Genomic DNA, 16,237 nt, shown 5'->3' with positions numbered 1-16,237 from the left:
AGAAAAACGTGGGTCATGGGCACAAGAGAGAAACAGATGCGCAAGAGAGAAACAGATGCGCAAGAGAGACACAGGTGCGCAAGAGAGAAAGAGATGCGCAAGAGAGAAACAGATGCGCAAGAGAGAAACAGATGCACAAGAGAGAAGCAGGTGTGCAAGAGAGAAACAGATGCGCAACAGAGAAACAGATGCGCAAGAGAGAAACAAATGCGCAAGAGAGAAACAAATGCGCAAGAGAGAAACAGGTGCGCAAGAGAGAAGCAGATGCACAAGAGAGAAACAGGTGCACAAGAGAGAAACAGGTGCGCAAGAGAGAAACAGGTGCGCAAGAGAGAAACACATGCGCAAGAGAGACACAGATGCGCAAGAGAGACACAGATGCGCAAGAGAGAAACAGATGCGCAAGAGAGACACAGATGCGCAAGAGAGAAACAGGATGCGCAAGAGAGAAACAGATGCGCAAGAGAGAAACAGGTGCGCAAGAGAGACACAGATGTGCAAGAGAGAAACAGATGCGAAAGAGAGAAACAGATGCGAAAGAGAGAAACAGAGGCACAAGAGAGAAACAGATGCGCAAGAGAGAAACAGATGAGCAAGAGAGAAACAGATGCGCAAGAGAGAAACAGGTGCAGAAGCGAGAAACACATGCGCAAGAGAGAAACAGATGCAGAAGCAAGAGACACATGCGCAAGAGAGAAACAGGTGCGCAAGAGAGAAACAGGTGCGCAAGAGAGAAACAGGTGCGCAAGAGAGAAACAGGTGCGCAAGAGAGAAACAGATGCGCAAGAGAGAAACAGATGTGCAAGAGAGAAACAGATCTAGATCAGGGCTCGAAATACTGGGGTTTTGTGCACCCAGGTGCATCCAAAGTTGGAGCTGTGCACCCAATTTTTTTCTGTGGGTGCACTATTTTGATAGGCTTATGTATGTTAAGATGTCAGTTTACTACGTAAACACCATATTCTTGACATCTGTGAGTTAGAAAGATAATAAAATGACTGTCATAGTACTTCCGTAGTATTTCTGAAGAGCTCCGTTAAAATTACTAATCTAGTAGGTTTGCAATTATGTTATTCCGATATCCTACTTTATTTCATGTGGTGTACCCAAAAATATTTTGGTGCACCCAATTTTCTAGTTTGGGTGCACCAGTGCATCTATTCCCAAAAATGAATTTCGAGCCCTGCACAGTGAGTGACTTGTTGATGTTGGTAGGTTTGTGTGTGTCCTTACCGTTGTATTTGTTGATGTCCCGGAGATTTGTAGGTTTGTGTGTGTCCTTACCGTTGTATTTGTTGATGTCCCGAAGATTTGTAGGTTTGTGTGTGTCCTTACCATTGTATTTGTTGATGTCCCGGAGATTTGTAGGTTTGGGTTTTCCAGGGATGCCCTCCATGACAAGGTCAGGGTCGTACTGGGAGAACACTGCCGGGTAGAAAACCTGCCGGCCGACCTCGGCGTTATTCCGACATCTCTGCAGAAATCCTGAGAATATGGAATATAAAGTATTTTACTTTTAAGCGTGTTTGTTAACAGCTGAACAAATAAATAAATAAAATAAAAGTCTGTGCAACATAAATATGAGTTGTTACATGTACTAGGTTCCCCATTTCCTAAATCATATTCTTATGACGAATTGGAAGATGCACAGAGTAGAGCACATACATGCACACACACACACACACACACACAAACACTAATACACACACACACACACACACAAACACACACACATACACACACACACACTTGCAACAGAGACACAGAGGCATACACATACACACAGAGACACATGTAGTACTAGTATGATGTACAGTTAACAGAACCTAAAGATGGACAAACAAAAATCCACACCTTGATCGAAGTCCACATCAATGTCACAGAAGAACAGTAGAGCATCCGGCGCAAGTTGCCGAGCTCCCGTGTCCAACCCGACGGCGCGGGAAAACTCCCCGTCCGCCTCCACGTACCTGGAAATTATGAAATAAGATAATAACAATACAGGCTTTCCATTGACGTTATAATGATTATCATTTGAATCCCTGTGTGACCATGTAGGCTGGTAATAGGATCAAGCAGCAGCATCTTCGCGTGTTTTACAGTAATCTAACATGGCGCTGATGACGTCAACTGAAAAGCCTGTATAGCCGTGTCAAATGGCTTGTCACTTCTGAGGGTCTGCATGGGGGGTCCTGACAACACGGAATGAGTGAGTGAATTAATGAACAGGTAAATGAATTGATGAATGAGCAAATGAATGAGTGAATGAATGAATGAATGAATGAATGAATGAATGAATGAATGTATGACTGAATGAATGAGTGTCCACGGCCATCTCAAGGCGAATCTTCTCATACACCTACAGGAGGGAATGAGTGAATGAGAGGATGAATGAGTGAGTGAATGAATGAGTGAGTGAATGAGTGAGAGGATGAATGAGTGAATGAATGAGTGAGTCAATGACACTGGTCCAGGCTGGTCTGGTCTTCGGGACTGTCCCGGAACAGAACCCCCAGGAGGCTGACGGCAGCGCCACTCTCCAGGCAAACCTTTTCATACACCTGCAGGTGGGAAGGGGGGAATGAGTGAATGAATGAAGGAAAGAAGGAGTGAATGAGTGAGTGAATGACTGAATGAATGAGTGAAGGAACAGAACCCCCAGGAGGCTGACGGCAGCGCCAGTCTCCAGGCAAACCTTCTCATACACCTGTGGGAAGGAAGGGGGGAATGAGTGAGTAAATGAACGAGTGAATTAATGAGTGAATGAATGAGCAAATGAATGAGTGAATGAATGAGTGAATGAATGAGTAGATGAATGAGTAAAATGAATGAGTGAATGAATCTACATATCCATCCATCGATGAATGAACAGAACACTAATAATGGTTAATATGATAGATATAATCAGCTTTGGAAAGTATCTTTATTCTATAAGACCACCTTTGGTCAGTATTGAAAATATATTTCTAGGCTAGCGAGTGTAGGAAGCTCCGTATGAAATGGGATGGTACCCAGGCTAGTTCAGCATGCACAGCCAAGGCTGCTCAACTAGCCTGTAGCTAAAAAGGCCAGCTCTACTGACAGAAACAGACACAATACAAACGGATTCTGACATGCCGCCGAAAATAATTTCATCAGGTTGGTAGATCATAGGACATAAGAGTTTTCTTTTACACAGCCTGAGCCACCAACATTGGCTACATATAGCGGCAAGAAGCAGAACTGCAGTTAGAAGCTCTGAGGAAGATGTCTGACAGACATCGAAACGTCAGCAGGTGAGATAAACTGGCTGTGTAAAAGAAAACTCTTATGTCCTGGATTCTGACATGACCGTATCAATCTGACATACCTTCATGAAATCCCTGAGTCGGTCCGTCACCCTTGACAACGGCACAATGAAGTGAACGACAGTTTGCTGCGCGACGTTTTGCAGACTGAGCATCCTGACATGTGGGCGTGTCGACCTCACCAGGTGGACCAGTTTACGCCCCTTCTCTGTCCCGTCTGCCTTCGCCACTTCCATGTCTAAAACATAGTCCATCCCTCTGAAGGCATCTATTCTCTTGTAGCCATAGTTTAGCTTCGCAAGTCTCCACTGAGTTTTCTCTTCCTTACTGATTATCCTCACAGCCTGTTCCTGTATATCCTGAATAAATGAATGAATAAATGAATGGTTTTATTCCATCAACATGATCAGACAAAAAGTACAACGCTAGTTCACCTTTATCCATGGGATAACCTATATCCGTTGTTCTTAAAAGCAGGGCATTTAGGGATATTAAGTCGATGGACATTGGTTTCAAATTGCAAAATTTTGAATGTATAAAAATATAAGAAATATTGCAGTTTGACGTTACCTTGATATCTCTAAATACCCTACTCCTAGAAGCAACAGATATAGGTTACCACACGAATAAAGGTGAACTAGCAGCCACAGGCTGAATTGCAAACTTTTACACTTGAAATCTTTGGCTTAGGCAAATTACAGCTTTACCTTTAAACGGACTAATGACGAGATTTGTGTTCTTAAAATCAACAATATCTCTCTCTCTCTGACAGTCAGTCCATACAGACTATGACACTTGTCTACGCAAAAAGAACCTAAGCGACAGAGATGTCTACAATACAAAAGTGTACAAATTAAATATAAAATGCATAAGCTTAAATGTTGCATCTTAACAATTACTAATTTAAGAATTATGATTTTGATAATCATAAATCAACAATAAATGCTACCTTAAAACTTATAGATAAGTTCAAACCTGCACATCTTCCTTCCATCTCCCGATGAGCCCGATTCTCGGATCGTCGTCCAGGTTTTCGTACAGATGTTTCTCTGTGAAGTGAAACCAGCGAATGACCTCGTACATGGTTTTCGGGCGGTACGGCTCCTCTATGGCGTCGTGTCTCCAACAGTCGGAACAGAGCGCGCACAGCGGGCACGGTTTGCAGTGCGCGGGCGTCGATTCCTTCTCGCTACTCATCTTCTTGTACCTGAAATGTTTAGGGTGTTTGGTTTCTAAATTCTATATTAGTAGCTTAGGCCTAGGAAAAAAAATGTTGTGTCATGTCTCACTAGAGTTTTGGCCAGCCTAAACAAATTACAAGAAAAAAGATAATCCCTACCTACAGACCCTAATTTTTACAGGACTCAAACAGGCCAGGAAACACAACATTTTTTTCCCTGGGCCTTATCAGAAACTCAGAGCCAAACCAATTTGATTACTACATGTGAGCCGTGTTTATTCAATGTATGCTATACCTGAGTAACTAACATATAATACAAAGTGCCTCAATATGATTACAGCAGGATTACAGATACAGCTCTAGGGATAAGATATGTCTACTGCCAGGTCTAGTTACAATACAGAGGTAGTGGGTCTAAATAATACAGAGAGAGTTGGTCTAATCAACTAGTAATGCAATCCAACAGAGGGACTAGCCCACAAGTGTGCTTACCTCAGTCCCATGGGCACCGACTGACCGCAAACAATCTATAAGCTCAACTGACATAACAAAAGCTTGTCTAACTTAGCCAATCAAGGTAAGCCGGTTGGATGCTCTCACCACCCAACCAATCAGGGATCACCTAACAATTAGTAACCTGCTAATCTAAGCTCCGCCTCCATATGGTCTAGTCATGTCAATATCTAGTCACATCATACGTCAAAGGTCATGACCATTAAGTCAAAGATCATGGCTATTAAGTCAAAGATCATGGCATTAAGTCAAAGGTCATGGCCGTTAACTCAAAGGTCATGGCCGTTAAGTCAAAGGTCATGGCCGTTAAGTCAAAGGTCATGGCCGTTAAGTCAAAGGTCATGGCCATTAAGTCAAAGGTCATGGCCGGTAAGTCAAAGGTCATGGCCGTTACATACCGTTTTTCCTCGATGATGGAGAGAAAGGTGCTGTCGAACAGCCCCCGGAGGATGTACCCCACCACGATCCCCGCACACACCGGGACCAGCGGGAACCCGGGACGTCTCAGACTCCTGCCGAACATGGCTGACGTCTTCTCACTCATTCAACATCTTAAGACCAACGTCTGATCACCGTGGTGGCATCATCCTTCTGCTTGACTGTCCTTTTGAGTACCTGAACAAAGAAAAAGGAGATTTTTAGATGCACATTAATCTTAGTCATCTCAGACTATACACTGTTGGAGCCAAAAGATGTGGGATTGATTAAAAATTTTAAATTTGTGGACATTGCAGACACTGAGGATGGCTAAAACCAAGGAACTTTCATCGGGTGACTTGGACATACCTGGACATAGGAAAACTAGGAAGGAAGGCATTTGCGAGATCAGTGAGACACAAATAAAAACGGTCTGTGCAATTATCTGTGGAGGATATGATGTTCGGTTCCTCTGCTATTTTTATTATTTTTTATTTTATCTCTCTTCTGTTTAAAATGATGTTGATAAAAAAGAGGAGTTGGATCTTCATCCTTTTCATGGCTCATCTAAAGTCTAACGTTATTTAATTTTCGAAATTGATTGAAAATAATAACCATATCTACCAACAATAACCATATCTACCAATCTAATAACCAACAAATCCTACAACACTAGAAGCCATCCCTCCTTAAAGCAGCGTTCCTCACGTCTATAACGTCTTAAAGACATGCACGTTTTCTTCACGCCCCCTCACATATGGCAGTCCTATCCCACCTGTTTGCCTGTATGATGGATGGCAACCTTTACCAGGTGGTACCGTTATTTAACGCTAACGTCCCACAAGCACACTTTGACTTTACCACATTAACCTTGACGTATCACTTAGCACAAACGCTACCATCTGTACTAATTCCAGCTTCCGTGGGGCATAAAATACTTTTAAAACGTGAAAAAACGTAATAACAAACCTACCGACCGGTCTAGCTTTGCAGCGTTCGTTCGAGCTTCCGGAAACAGACGTGACGTCACGACTCCGGAAACAGCCGAAGCTGCCCGAGGCACCGATGGTGACGTCATAGTACGAAAATAGCCGAAGGTTGCCGAGGAGACGATCGTGACGTCATAAGGGACAGGTTCGTACTGGAGGACGGAGCTCGGTACAAGACGGGGACAAAGAGATCGGACAAATTCTGATTTTACACGGTTTTAGCGTACATAGCGGGATAAATTTTGCCATGAGTAGGTGGTATGGAGTCCTCCTGACCATCTTAGTCGTGCTGCTGAACGAAGTAAGTGGTTTTATTGTCGATTTTGTGTGTGTTGTTTTGGTCGACAACTTGACATGTTTTGTTGTTGTTGGGGGAGGGGGGCGTGGAAACAAAAGACACGGAAGCACAGTACATCGTTGTGATCGCGTAAAAACAAAGCTTTTCTGTATGTATCTGTTAGAATGTGACTTGTTTAATGTAATGGCCATGTATATAAGGGTAGGATAAACCGGGATGGGGACATGTACGTTTAGTGGCGAGTTTCTGATAAAGGGGAACAGATACACGGAAGTGAAACAAAAATAAGAAACTCAAAAATCTTTCATTTTCCAAAATTATGAATCTATCTAATAAAAAAAGCCAATAACTGTGATGTTTTTGGTTTCAAAGCATGGTTGCATAAGTTGTTGATGATTTTTTCAGCCAAAGGTCCTAAAACAAACAAACCCACCCACCTTTATAAATAGCACGTAAGAGCCATATGTTATGCAACCCGACACGTTACATGTGGTAAGCCAGGCTACCTGAGGGCCTGCACGTAACTCGGGCCGGGCATGTCAGGTGTGGCGACTTGCTGCATTTTCGACAAACCAACTCTAAACAACCACACAGCTAGCTACATTATGCAATTACCAAGAAGCGAGAGGAAGTTGAATGTACTACTACTAGAGTAAATTAGATACACATATGAATACATATGATTATACCATTGTTTCATGTATTTGATTGTTACTATGTGACCTGTACTTACAGTAGCCCACTGGGGCAAAAATGTACAATAAAGGTTTTCATTCATTCATGAAAGTTGGATCTTTATAAATTTGTAGTTGTTTTTGTTTAACAGTGTCCAAGAAATAAGCTAAATTCAATGATAATTTTATCTAAAACATAATAACAAACCATAAATAGATGAATATATATATACATTGTAGATAAGTTTTTGTCAACAACAAATGTATGTCTGTTATACATGTGCACTGTTTGAAATCACATGCGTGAAATACCTTTAAATTATGTACAATTTTAATTTAGATTCACAATTCATGTCATTTGGAAAACCCAAGGGGATGTATATAGGTTTACTGTCTTTTGAAAGACCATGGTTCCATTTTTATTATTGAATATTCTGCCATGAATGGGTAGGGGTTTTGTGCGCGTGAAGAATTTGCGCGTGAAAACTTGCGCGTGAAAAATCTGCGCGTGACAATATGCAAATTAGCTGATTCCCAAGGGATTCAAAAAGTTTTTGCAGTTTTATACTTAAAAGCTCAAACAAGATGACACAAAATGGAATTAATTATCATACTGTTGCATTCTAGAGTACAAAATCTCGATCTGAGTGATTTTCACGTGATTTTTAAATGTTAACTTTTCACGCGCAAAAAAGTTTGAAATTTGCGCGTGAAACAATCTGCTTCAAAATAGATGAAATGAAGCTTCTAGAATGGACAAAAGCCTCAAAATTGTTATACTTTACAATATAAAACCTCATATGAGTAATTTCTCCATGTATTTCTGTCAAATTTAGGTGATTTTGAAATGTTCAAAATATGCAAATTAACCTATTCCCTAGGGATCTAAAAATCAGGGTTTTTTCAAACCAAAAATTCAGGTAACAGATGGGAAATTATATCATAGGTTCAAATTTTTCTGCCATAGAATTCCTTGCTGCAAATTTTTTGACATATTTCAGGAACTTTATTTTTTCACGCGCACATTTTTCACGCGCCGCGCAAATTCTCCACGCGCAGAAAACCCGTTCCCCCATGAATTGTATAAACATAGAGATATTTGCTGTTAAAAACTGCCACAAATGTGTGCATTTTCAAAATAAGGTATTCTTTGATATTCTTTGATAAATTAGATATCAAAAAACTGTCACGAAACCTAAATTACCACGAAACATGTGTCCAGATTCCAGAATAGGAATAAAAAGACTGCAAATGATGACATCAATTGATCAATCAATCACCTATAAGTATAACAGCACTCTGTTGTTGTTTTATCCCTCTCTCCTTTAGGTGAGTTCAGCAGCTGAGTACTGCACCGGCTATGGCCACTAGTAAGTATTTGTGCTGAAACATATCTCATTTGTAATATTCTATTTAGTGTTGCAGGCTAGATGTACTGTAATTTCAGTTCGTAAATTGTTTTAGAATTCAATGTTAAAAGCTCTGCATCCACCAAGTTACATGTATCCACCACTTTAGACTTGTGTTTGAGAGAGCTCTAGTGCAACACCCCAGGTATGCATGTAGTTTAGATATGCAGGAGTGCATTAAACTGGGGGTGTTGGTTTGGAGATCTTTTTTTATCGCATCTGTTTGTGTAGTGGATATTTGTGACCTGGAGGAATGATGTCAGTAGATGTTAACCATACCACTCCATGTGATATGTATGAAATGGTGGCAGACCCCATGTATGTCTGTACATGTATGTACACTTGTGGCAGACCCCTTGTCTGTACATGTATGTACACTTGTACAGAATACAGGACAGAGTTGTTTACTCTGGGTTCTGTCAAACTGATTTCCCTCACATGTTTAGACTAGAGCTGGTGAAGGGGCAATTAATCAGACACTTTCGTTTACCTGGGAGCGCCAAGATTGGGTTCTGAACATTTTGGCAAACAAAAGTCAGATCTTTAAGATGACAGAGCAACTTTAACTAGTTTAAGAACCTGAACTAGTATTCTCCCAAGAACCCAGTGTAGAACTGTGGCCTGGAATGTCAATGGGGTTGTGTATACTAGTATATACTATATAGTACAAGTCCCTATCTCCAAGTAGATGGTGGGAGGCCAAAATTATTGTGTTTTCTAAGCTACTCATTTTTCCTCCCAGTATCTGCTTGGAGAGTAGTAGATTGAAAATTACATGCTACACAGATCTTTGTTGGGCAGGGACTGTCTAAGCCATATCAGTCAGTCCATGAGATCGTCATTATTTTAACATCAACTCTCATTCTACTGTGTGCTATAATAGTATTACCACCACACAAGAAAAATAAATGGATTTTAAAAGATTTAAAACAAATCAAAGAAATATGCAGCATCAGTTACAGCTTCCTGAGCTATGGGACTGATAGATGGATGGATGGATGGATACATGTCAGATATTTAGGTGTTCAAGACAATCTTGAGAAGGCCTCTACAACAGTATTATGGCACCCAGTGGAATTGTGAGAGTTGATATAATCCCCGAAAATCTGCTAGGAGATTTAGAACTAAAGTATATGATGTAATTGTATTTATGTCATACCTGTGACGCGAAAATGTTCGATACGGGTGTTCCGGAACGGGCCATAACTTCCGTATCAGACCCGTTCGAAAGGCGCATCACACAGGCTCCATTCGAATAAATCGAACTGTTTAGAGCGGGCCGAGTGCGGCGCCATCGAATGTTCGAATACCTGATTCAGACGTTGGAACATTACTGTTGCAACACTTTTTGTTCGAGGGCACCAGATTTGTTCAACTTCTGGCGCATTTCGCTTCAAAACAGGGGTTTTCTTAGGTGGGTATGACATAAATAAAATACAACACGGTGTATTCCGCATCACCCTCGGCCCTAGCCCTCTCGCGGGTCAGGCTGATATCTTGGGTGATACAGAATACACCGTGTTGTATTCTATATATCTCTCTCTGACTCCTTTGTGACTGTGTGGTTGACTGCTTCTATCCTCTCTCTCTTCTATCCTTCCGTTGGACTCGCGGTGGTAAGTTGTGAGTCGAGTTGTTTCTCGAGTAAGCAATGTCGGCAGGGCCAGTTCTGCTGCCGGTACATGTGCTGTCAGCTCAGCCTGTTCTCCTACTATTACACTCACGTCTGGGATGTCTGGTACCTCTGGTGAGTCGCTCGTTAGCGGGGGTTCGTTAGGCCGCGCCAAGGCAGCCCGTTGGTTCTCGGACTGGTTTTAAAAGTAAGGAAAAGCTAAAGTTGCCCATACATCAGAACAAGGGGGCCAACCTCCTTGATCAGAAGATGCATCGGACCTGGCGCCCATCTCCGCTTCTAAGCCCTGGGCCGCACATAGTTGCAGGCACTACAGCAGGGGGCTAGTCCACTGATAGTGTAGTGTGTTTAGCTTCCATACTCTCTTAACCCCTAATTTTCCTGTCGATCTTCCAGTGAAGAATTACTAAGTTTCTAAGTCCGAGTACCGAGCCTTGACCTTGGCGTGACCTTGATCGGGTTAGATTGTTAGAGTGACCTTGTGTGCCCTTCTGCCCGTAGTTGTGACCTTGAGTATGAATACTGCTGCGGATATACATGCTGCCGATATAACTCCCCCGGATATGCCTATAGTGTGTGGAACCTCTGGTACTTTTGGTAAGTCCCGCTTTTTTATTTATTTTCCTGTACTTTTTTCTTGTGTTATTGCCTTTTGTAAATACAATTATATGTTACATCATATGTTCTTGATTAAAGTATGCACCCCAATCAAATTACACACCCTCGATATGGGGCAAGTTCCAGACAAATTTGTCGGTCTGAAAGGTAAAGTGGAAAAACCTGAAACAAGTATGCTCCTTTACCCCCCAATTTGTGAACTGAATGAATGCAAATTTATTCATATAAATCATGAACCCCAATGTCACTGACGAAAGATAACAGATGTTATAAGATATGTCTGCTTGCGTAATTACTATTACTAATTACTAATTGCGTAATTACTAATTACTACATAGACTGGCAACACATTTTGGATTTTGAAAATTTAAAGAGTGCATACTTTAATCAAGATAATATGATAGTCGAATATTTTGTCATACATGTCTGAAATACAAGGTGTGTTATAGCATAGGTTCATTTGCAGTACATGTATTACAACCTAACTTTGGAATTTTGTATGCCAAAGTTGATGACCCAAGATTATGACTATAAGTATAATAATGACAAAGTTGTGCTTTCTTCATCTACATAGTTGCAGGTGTCTGTAATGATAATGATGATGTAATGATATTTGAATGCAGTTTTCAGTTTGTATTTACAGGTTACAGGTGAGTAAATAATTGTACATATTTGTATGTGTTACATTATGTCATGTGTGTACTTTTATGTCCAGGAAGATTAGCAGTGTATATTTTACAATTTGTATCACAGCTCATGGACAAAATAAAGCCTCTCAAAGTATTTCAAGTTTTCCTGACCCAATTTTTTACATGAAGATATGAGAAATAAAACTAATTACACAGGAGAGCCACACCAGTTTATATCCTTGGTTCTGGGACATTTTGAAGTAAAGGTTTAGTAAGTAGTCGAGATGAAAACAGAGGGCTGAGTGAAAACATGCTTTTATGTACATTAACTCCCATTTTTTTCTAAATCAAGGAACCAAGAAATAGAATTACTGTGGCTTTATCATACAGAACTTCATGAACTACAATGCCTCGGCCACGAGCAAATGACGACGATGATGATACAGAGACTCATTTGATACAACTACACAATACAATTATAGCTGTTTGAACTGTGATAAGGGATCAGTAACATGAGTCCACATCAGTTGTGTATTGACATTTCTTTGTTTTAGGTAATGTTTTCAGTGTACCTCGACTTTTACAGAAAAGACTTTTATGGCCACGGGCTTTACCTAAACCAAAGAAATATTAACACAGAACTCAAGCAGTATACGTGCGACTGCAGCCTAACCATTACAAAAATTTGAAGCTTAACAAGATTCCCTCCTTAACAGGTTTGTGGTTATCTTCGTGATGATGGCGTGCTGCGGCGGGTGTGGCTACTATCGCCGGCGGCAACACCTTCTGCAGCAGTCCCGGATGTCTTCAGGGGGCGCTATTGTGTACGCGGGAGCCCTTCCCGGCGAGCACATGTCGTCACAGACATCACAGCATGGAGCATTGCAGACACAGCTACCTGAGGCCGCCGCGCCTCCGCCATACAGCGAGGTAAGAGCACAGAACAACCATCTTTCCATAAAAGTAGTCACTCAAGCAACTGGATATGATTTTGGAAACGGTCAGACATTTCAGATAACATCCGTTATCTTTCTTCAGCGACACCGAGATCTCGTCAGTGTCAATGAAGAAAGATAAGGGATGTTATCTGAAATGTTTTAAAAGTGTTAAATCCAACAAGATCTCTTCAGTGTCTCTGACAAAAGATAACTGATGTGATCTGAAACATCTAACCATTTCCAAAATATTATCCAGTTGCTTTAGTATCTGCGATTCAGTGTATCTCATTACCTGGATGTCTAACCTCCATTGATGTAACAATCGTCTTCCTTTTTATAAGCATTGAGGAAATGGGTCAACACTCTTGGATTGTACTGACTGTTTCAAATGCGGGAAATGCAGTTTTCACTGCAAAAACAAAGCACTAGTATCTTTCTTACTGTCTCTATAACCGATAGGAGAATTGTGCAATATGTTTTCAGGCTGTATGTTTGAGGTGCGCCAGTTAGGAACACCAACGATGACTCGAGACAGGAATTTGCCACAGGAACATAATTTAATGAGATCTGTAATAGTGCATACGCGACAAATAACCAGACTCAATATTGTAAGAGGCACATGGTTCCAAACTGAACATACGCAGATGAAGGAGGCTGACAACAGTGTATACTACTGTAACAATTTGTAATTTACATTGCTAGTTTCAACCCTACATACACAGATGACAATCACATTCTTCTCCTGCAGGTAACAACCAAGCCTGATGTGTACCCCCTGGCGCCGGACAGCTTCCAGTACGGTCCCGCCTACCCCCCTCCGTACCCTGTGTACGGGGCCTCGCCGTACCCCCCTCCCTACACCCCCTCAACAGACGCCACCCCCAGGCAAGCTGAGGGACCTGAAAGTGAAACCAACACCACAGCTGTACCAGGTGCTGCAGGTGCCACACCCATCCCCAACAACCCAAATATGGACAGTTCCGCCACGGCTGTTGCCATGCCAACCAGTGTTACTGCCGGCAACCCCAGTACTGTCGCCATGCCAACCATTCCTCCTGGCAACAGGGAAGAGCACAGGCACTGATCGCGCCTCCCCACAAATGTTATAGCCATACCTCCCACTTTACTACTTAAGTCACTGGTCCGAAAATGCTTCTGAAAGACCAAGTTTTATTGAAGTAGGGCATCATTATAAAGACCATGGATTTGAGAAAGGCAAAGCATCCTTAATTTTTGTAATGTAAACAGAAAAAAGTGTCATGTTCTTTCACGAGACAAAACATACCATGACAAGTTATAAAACTGCAAAGCTAAAAAATTTTGTAAAATGTTGAACGTAAAGTGAATAGTGAAATCTTACAGAAGGGTATTGCATAGCAGACTCTAGTAACTGATATAAGTGTGAAAATACATCATATTTTTATCCAATGCTTTTATTCTTCCATTATTTTTGCCCTAAGATTATATCAGAGTCTGATGAATGAACGTTTACCTGTGAGACTGTAATACTGATGTCATTTGTGATACAAATGAAAATTCTTTCAAATTCAGATACTGCAGTGATTCTTTCCTTTATGTTTAATAAACCTTGCTGGCTATGCTGCACTGTTGGTATAGTGAAAATACTGTTTGCAAAGCTTGTCAGTGTTAAAGCTGCTGTGATACCAGTGCACATGGTTGTAGTTGTGATAGATGTTGCAATAGTGCACATTCATCAGCCTAATATAGTAAGTAGGCAGGTCCAGGTGATGCCATGATTATTGTTCATTGATGAGAAAAGCTGTACATAACTTAGCAACCGATGTGGGTGCCCGTATACTGTTGTATAAGTCTGAGGAGCTTTCATCAACGAGTCTTACTGCAATTTTATATAATTTTGTTGTTGTATCTAGACTGATAGATATCAGTATCATATGTTTGTCAAAAGCTGTGAGCTGTATCTGATTATTTTACAGATTTATATTGTAGTTATGTTGATTTTATGTTGCTTTTGTTGATGGCATGAGTCCCAGATATGCTGCAGGAGTTGTGAAAACATATTTTTCAAGATGTGATAATTTTTGTAGACGTTACATGAAATTATGACGTCCTTCCGAATGTTCATTTACATGGGGCATAATTGTACATAAAAGATGTTCTCACAAATTAAAGCTTTTAATGGAGAAAGAAATGTTTTTGGAATGATTGTCTTGCACGTCAATGATGCTGTCGAAACCTCCGTTGTGACTGCTGGCCTAAACCTCGTGGTTACTAAAGGTGCGTCAAGCTTGCGTCACTGCGGATTTTAGAGATGAACAAATTTTCTTGGTTTTTGTCATACTTTTACATATTACGCAGTGTCTAAATTATAGAAAATCGGAGAAAATAACAAAACAGTAACGCAGTGAACAAACCCGCAGTGATGCAAGTGTAGTGAGAGTGCGCCTTATAGCAACAGGATTGAGCCAGCAGTCACTACAGAGGATGGTACTAAAGCCTTCTTCAACTATGCATCCTCAAGGTATGAGAGAAGCAAAGAAAACAACATCCTCTTCACTTCTAATAGTATCTATTAAATATACAAGTGCTTGATTTATAAAACACAGATGTCCTAGGCTACACTACTTGGCCTACACTGAATACACATAATACTTTATAGTACAACAGATCACATAACAGATCAGCCTAACATCTACAGCATATACATGTAACAATATAGATGTTTGCATGTATTTTATTAATCTTTCTTTTTATCATTATTTAAATATTTACTGGTTTGGCTATACCCAGTTCTAACCAAACAGCCAATGGCTATAATTGGTATGATAATGGTCAGAAGGATGAGACAACACTTATATTGTATGATATAGTACTGGGTATCGGTACAGCGTACCGGTACAAAACCGGTTTTTCTTATTGGACCGGTCCAGAAAAACCGGACCTGAAAAAATTAGGTGGACCAGATGTTTGACCGATTGGAAAATGAACTGATTATATGATTAGGCATTCACAAGTTTTCGGGGTTACCGGTCTAGGCAAATAACAAGAGCGAAACAGAGTAGACTCTATAGTCATTTTTACCACCTTTTACAGCCAATCGTACAGAGGAAGTTATCCTTGTAGGATTTTTAAAACGCCAGTGAGAGTCGAATACTACACAAAACAGATTTCTTTGTAGCAAAATTGACCATTGTTTTGAGTATCGTCCATGCACAAGTTTCCACATATAATGAATCAGGTTCAGGTCCGGACCTGGACCTGATCCTCTGGACCTGAACCGAACTTGAATTTTCTGTACCGGTACTCACCCCTAGTATGATACTATGATAATGGAATAGCCCTGCCAAAAACAATAGTGTTGAATTGCCAACCTCAAACTCAGAGTCATATAGCAAAAGCTTTCCTTAGGCTTAATCTCTTGGCCACCTTGTTAGTTCTTCTGCTGACTTATCATACTTTAGTTGCCTTTATTTCCAGTGTTGATGCTGCACCAAATAAATTCCTTGGTTCTTAAATTCAGCAAATAGGTCAAGATGGAAACAGAAGGCTGGGAGGAAAACTTGCACCTTACTACATGTACATTCACTCCCTGGTACTGTGTGTACCAAGGTACAGCCCTATGACTATGTTTTCTTTATAATTAAGCAGTATCTTTTAAATTCTGAGAACCAAC

At 40.9% G+C, this 16,237-nt stretch overlaps 3 protein-coding genes across 4 annotated transcripts in view; 1 reads left to right on the top strand and 2 right to left on the bottom strand.

The window, feature by feature from the left end:
* LOC118423813 (chondroitin sulfate synthase 1-like) overlaps positions 1-5,620 on the bottom strand; it is a 6,180-nt gene extending 560 nt beyond the window's left edge. Inside the window, exons 1-7 of the mRNA XM_035832068.1 lie at positions 5,379-5,620; positions 4,263-4,494; positions 3,350-3,646; positions 2,467-2,561; positions 1,855-1,970; positions 1,336-1,485; positions 958-971 (exon numbers count right to left, since the gene is read on the bottom strand). Of these exons, the coding sequence (XP_035687961.1) occupies positions 958-971; positions 1,336-1,485; positions 1,855-1,970; positions 2,467-2,561; positions 3,350-3,646; positions 4,263-4,494; positions 5,379-5,524 (1,050 nt within the window). The 5' untranslated portion in view covers positions 5,525-5,620. The remainder of the gene's footprint in view (positions 1-957; positions 972-1,335; positions 1,486-1,854; positions 1,971-2,466; positions 2,562-3,349; positions 3,647-4,262; positions 4,495-5,378) is intronic.
* LOC118424803 (zinc finger protein 665-like) overlaps positions 1-16,237 on the bottom strand; it is a 1,044,319-nt gene that overhangs the window by 1,020,176 nt on the left and 7,906 nt on the right. The window lies entirely within an intron of this gene.
* On the top strand, positions 6,094-14,755 carry LOC118424817 (vesicular, overexpressed in cancer, prosurvival protein 1-like). Of its 2 annotated transcripts, none has more exons than XM_035833612.1 (5): positions 6,094-6,687; positions 8,688-8,728; positions 10,389-10,514; positions 12,364-12,577; positions 13,334-14,755. In XM_035833612.1, the coding sequence occupies exons 1-5, from the start codon at positions 6,634-6,636 to the stop codon at positions 13,667-13,669; spliced, it is 771 nt and encodes a 256-aa protein (XP_035689505.1). In that variant the 5' UTR covers positions 6,094-6,633; the 3' UTR covers positions 13,670-14,755. The 2 variants fall into 2 exon arrangements, with proteins under 2 accessions (XP_035689505.1, XP_035689506.1); XM_035833613.1 differs by lacking the exon at positions 10,389-10,514 and adding an exon at positions 10,902-10,997 and having other exon boundaries at positions 6,513-6,687.

This window comes from Branchiostoma floridae, chromosome 10, assembly GCF_000003815.2.
Source record: "Branchiostoma floridae strain S238N-H82 chromosome 10, Bfl_VNyyK, whole genome shotgun sequence".
Classification (NCBI taxonomy): domain Eukaryota; kingdom Metazoa; phylum Chordata; class Leptocardii; order Amphioxiformes; family Branchiostomatidae; genus Branchiostoma; species Branchiostoma floridae.
Note: the sequence above shows the minus strand (reverse complement) of the source record. Positions and strands in the feature narration are given on the sequence as shown.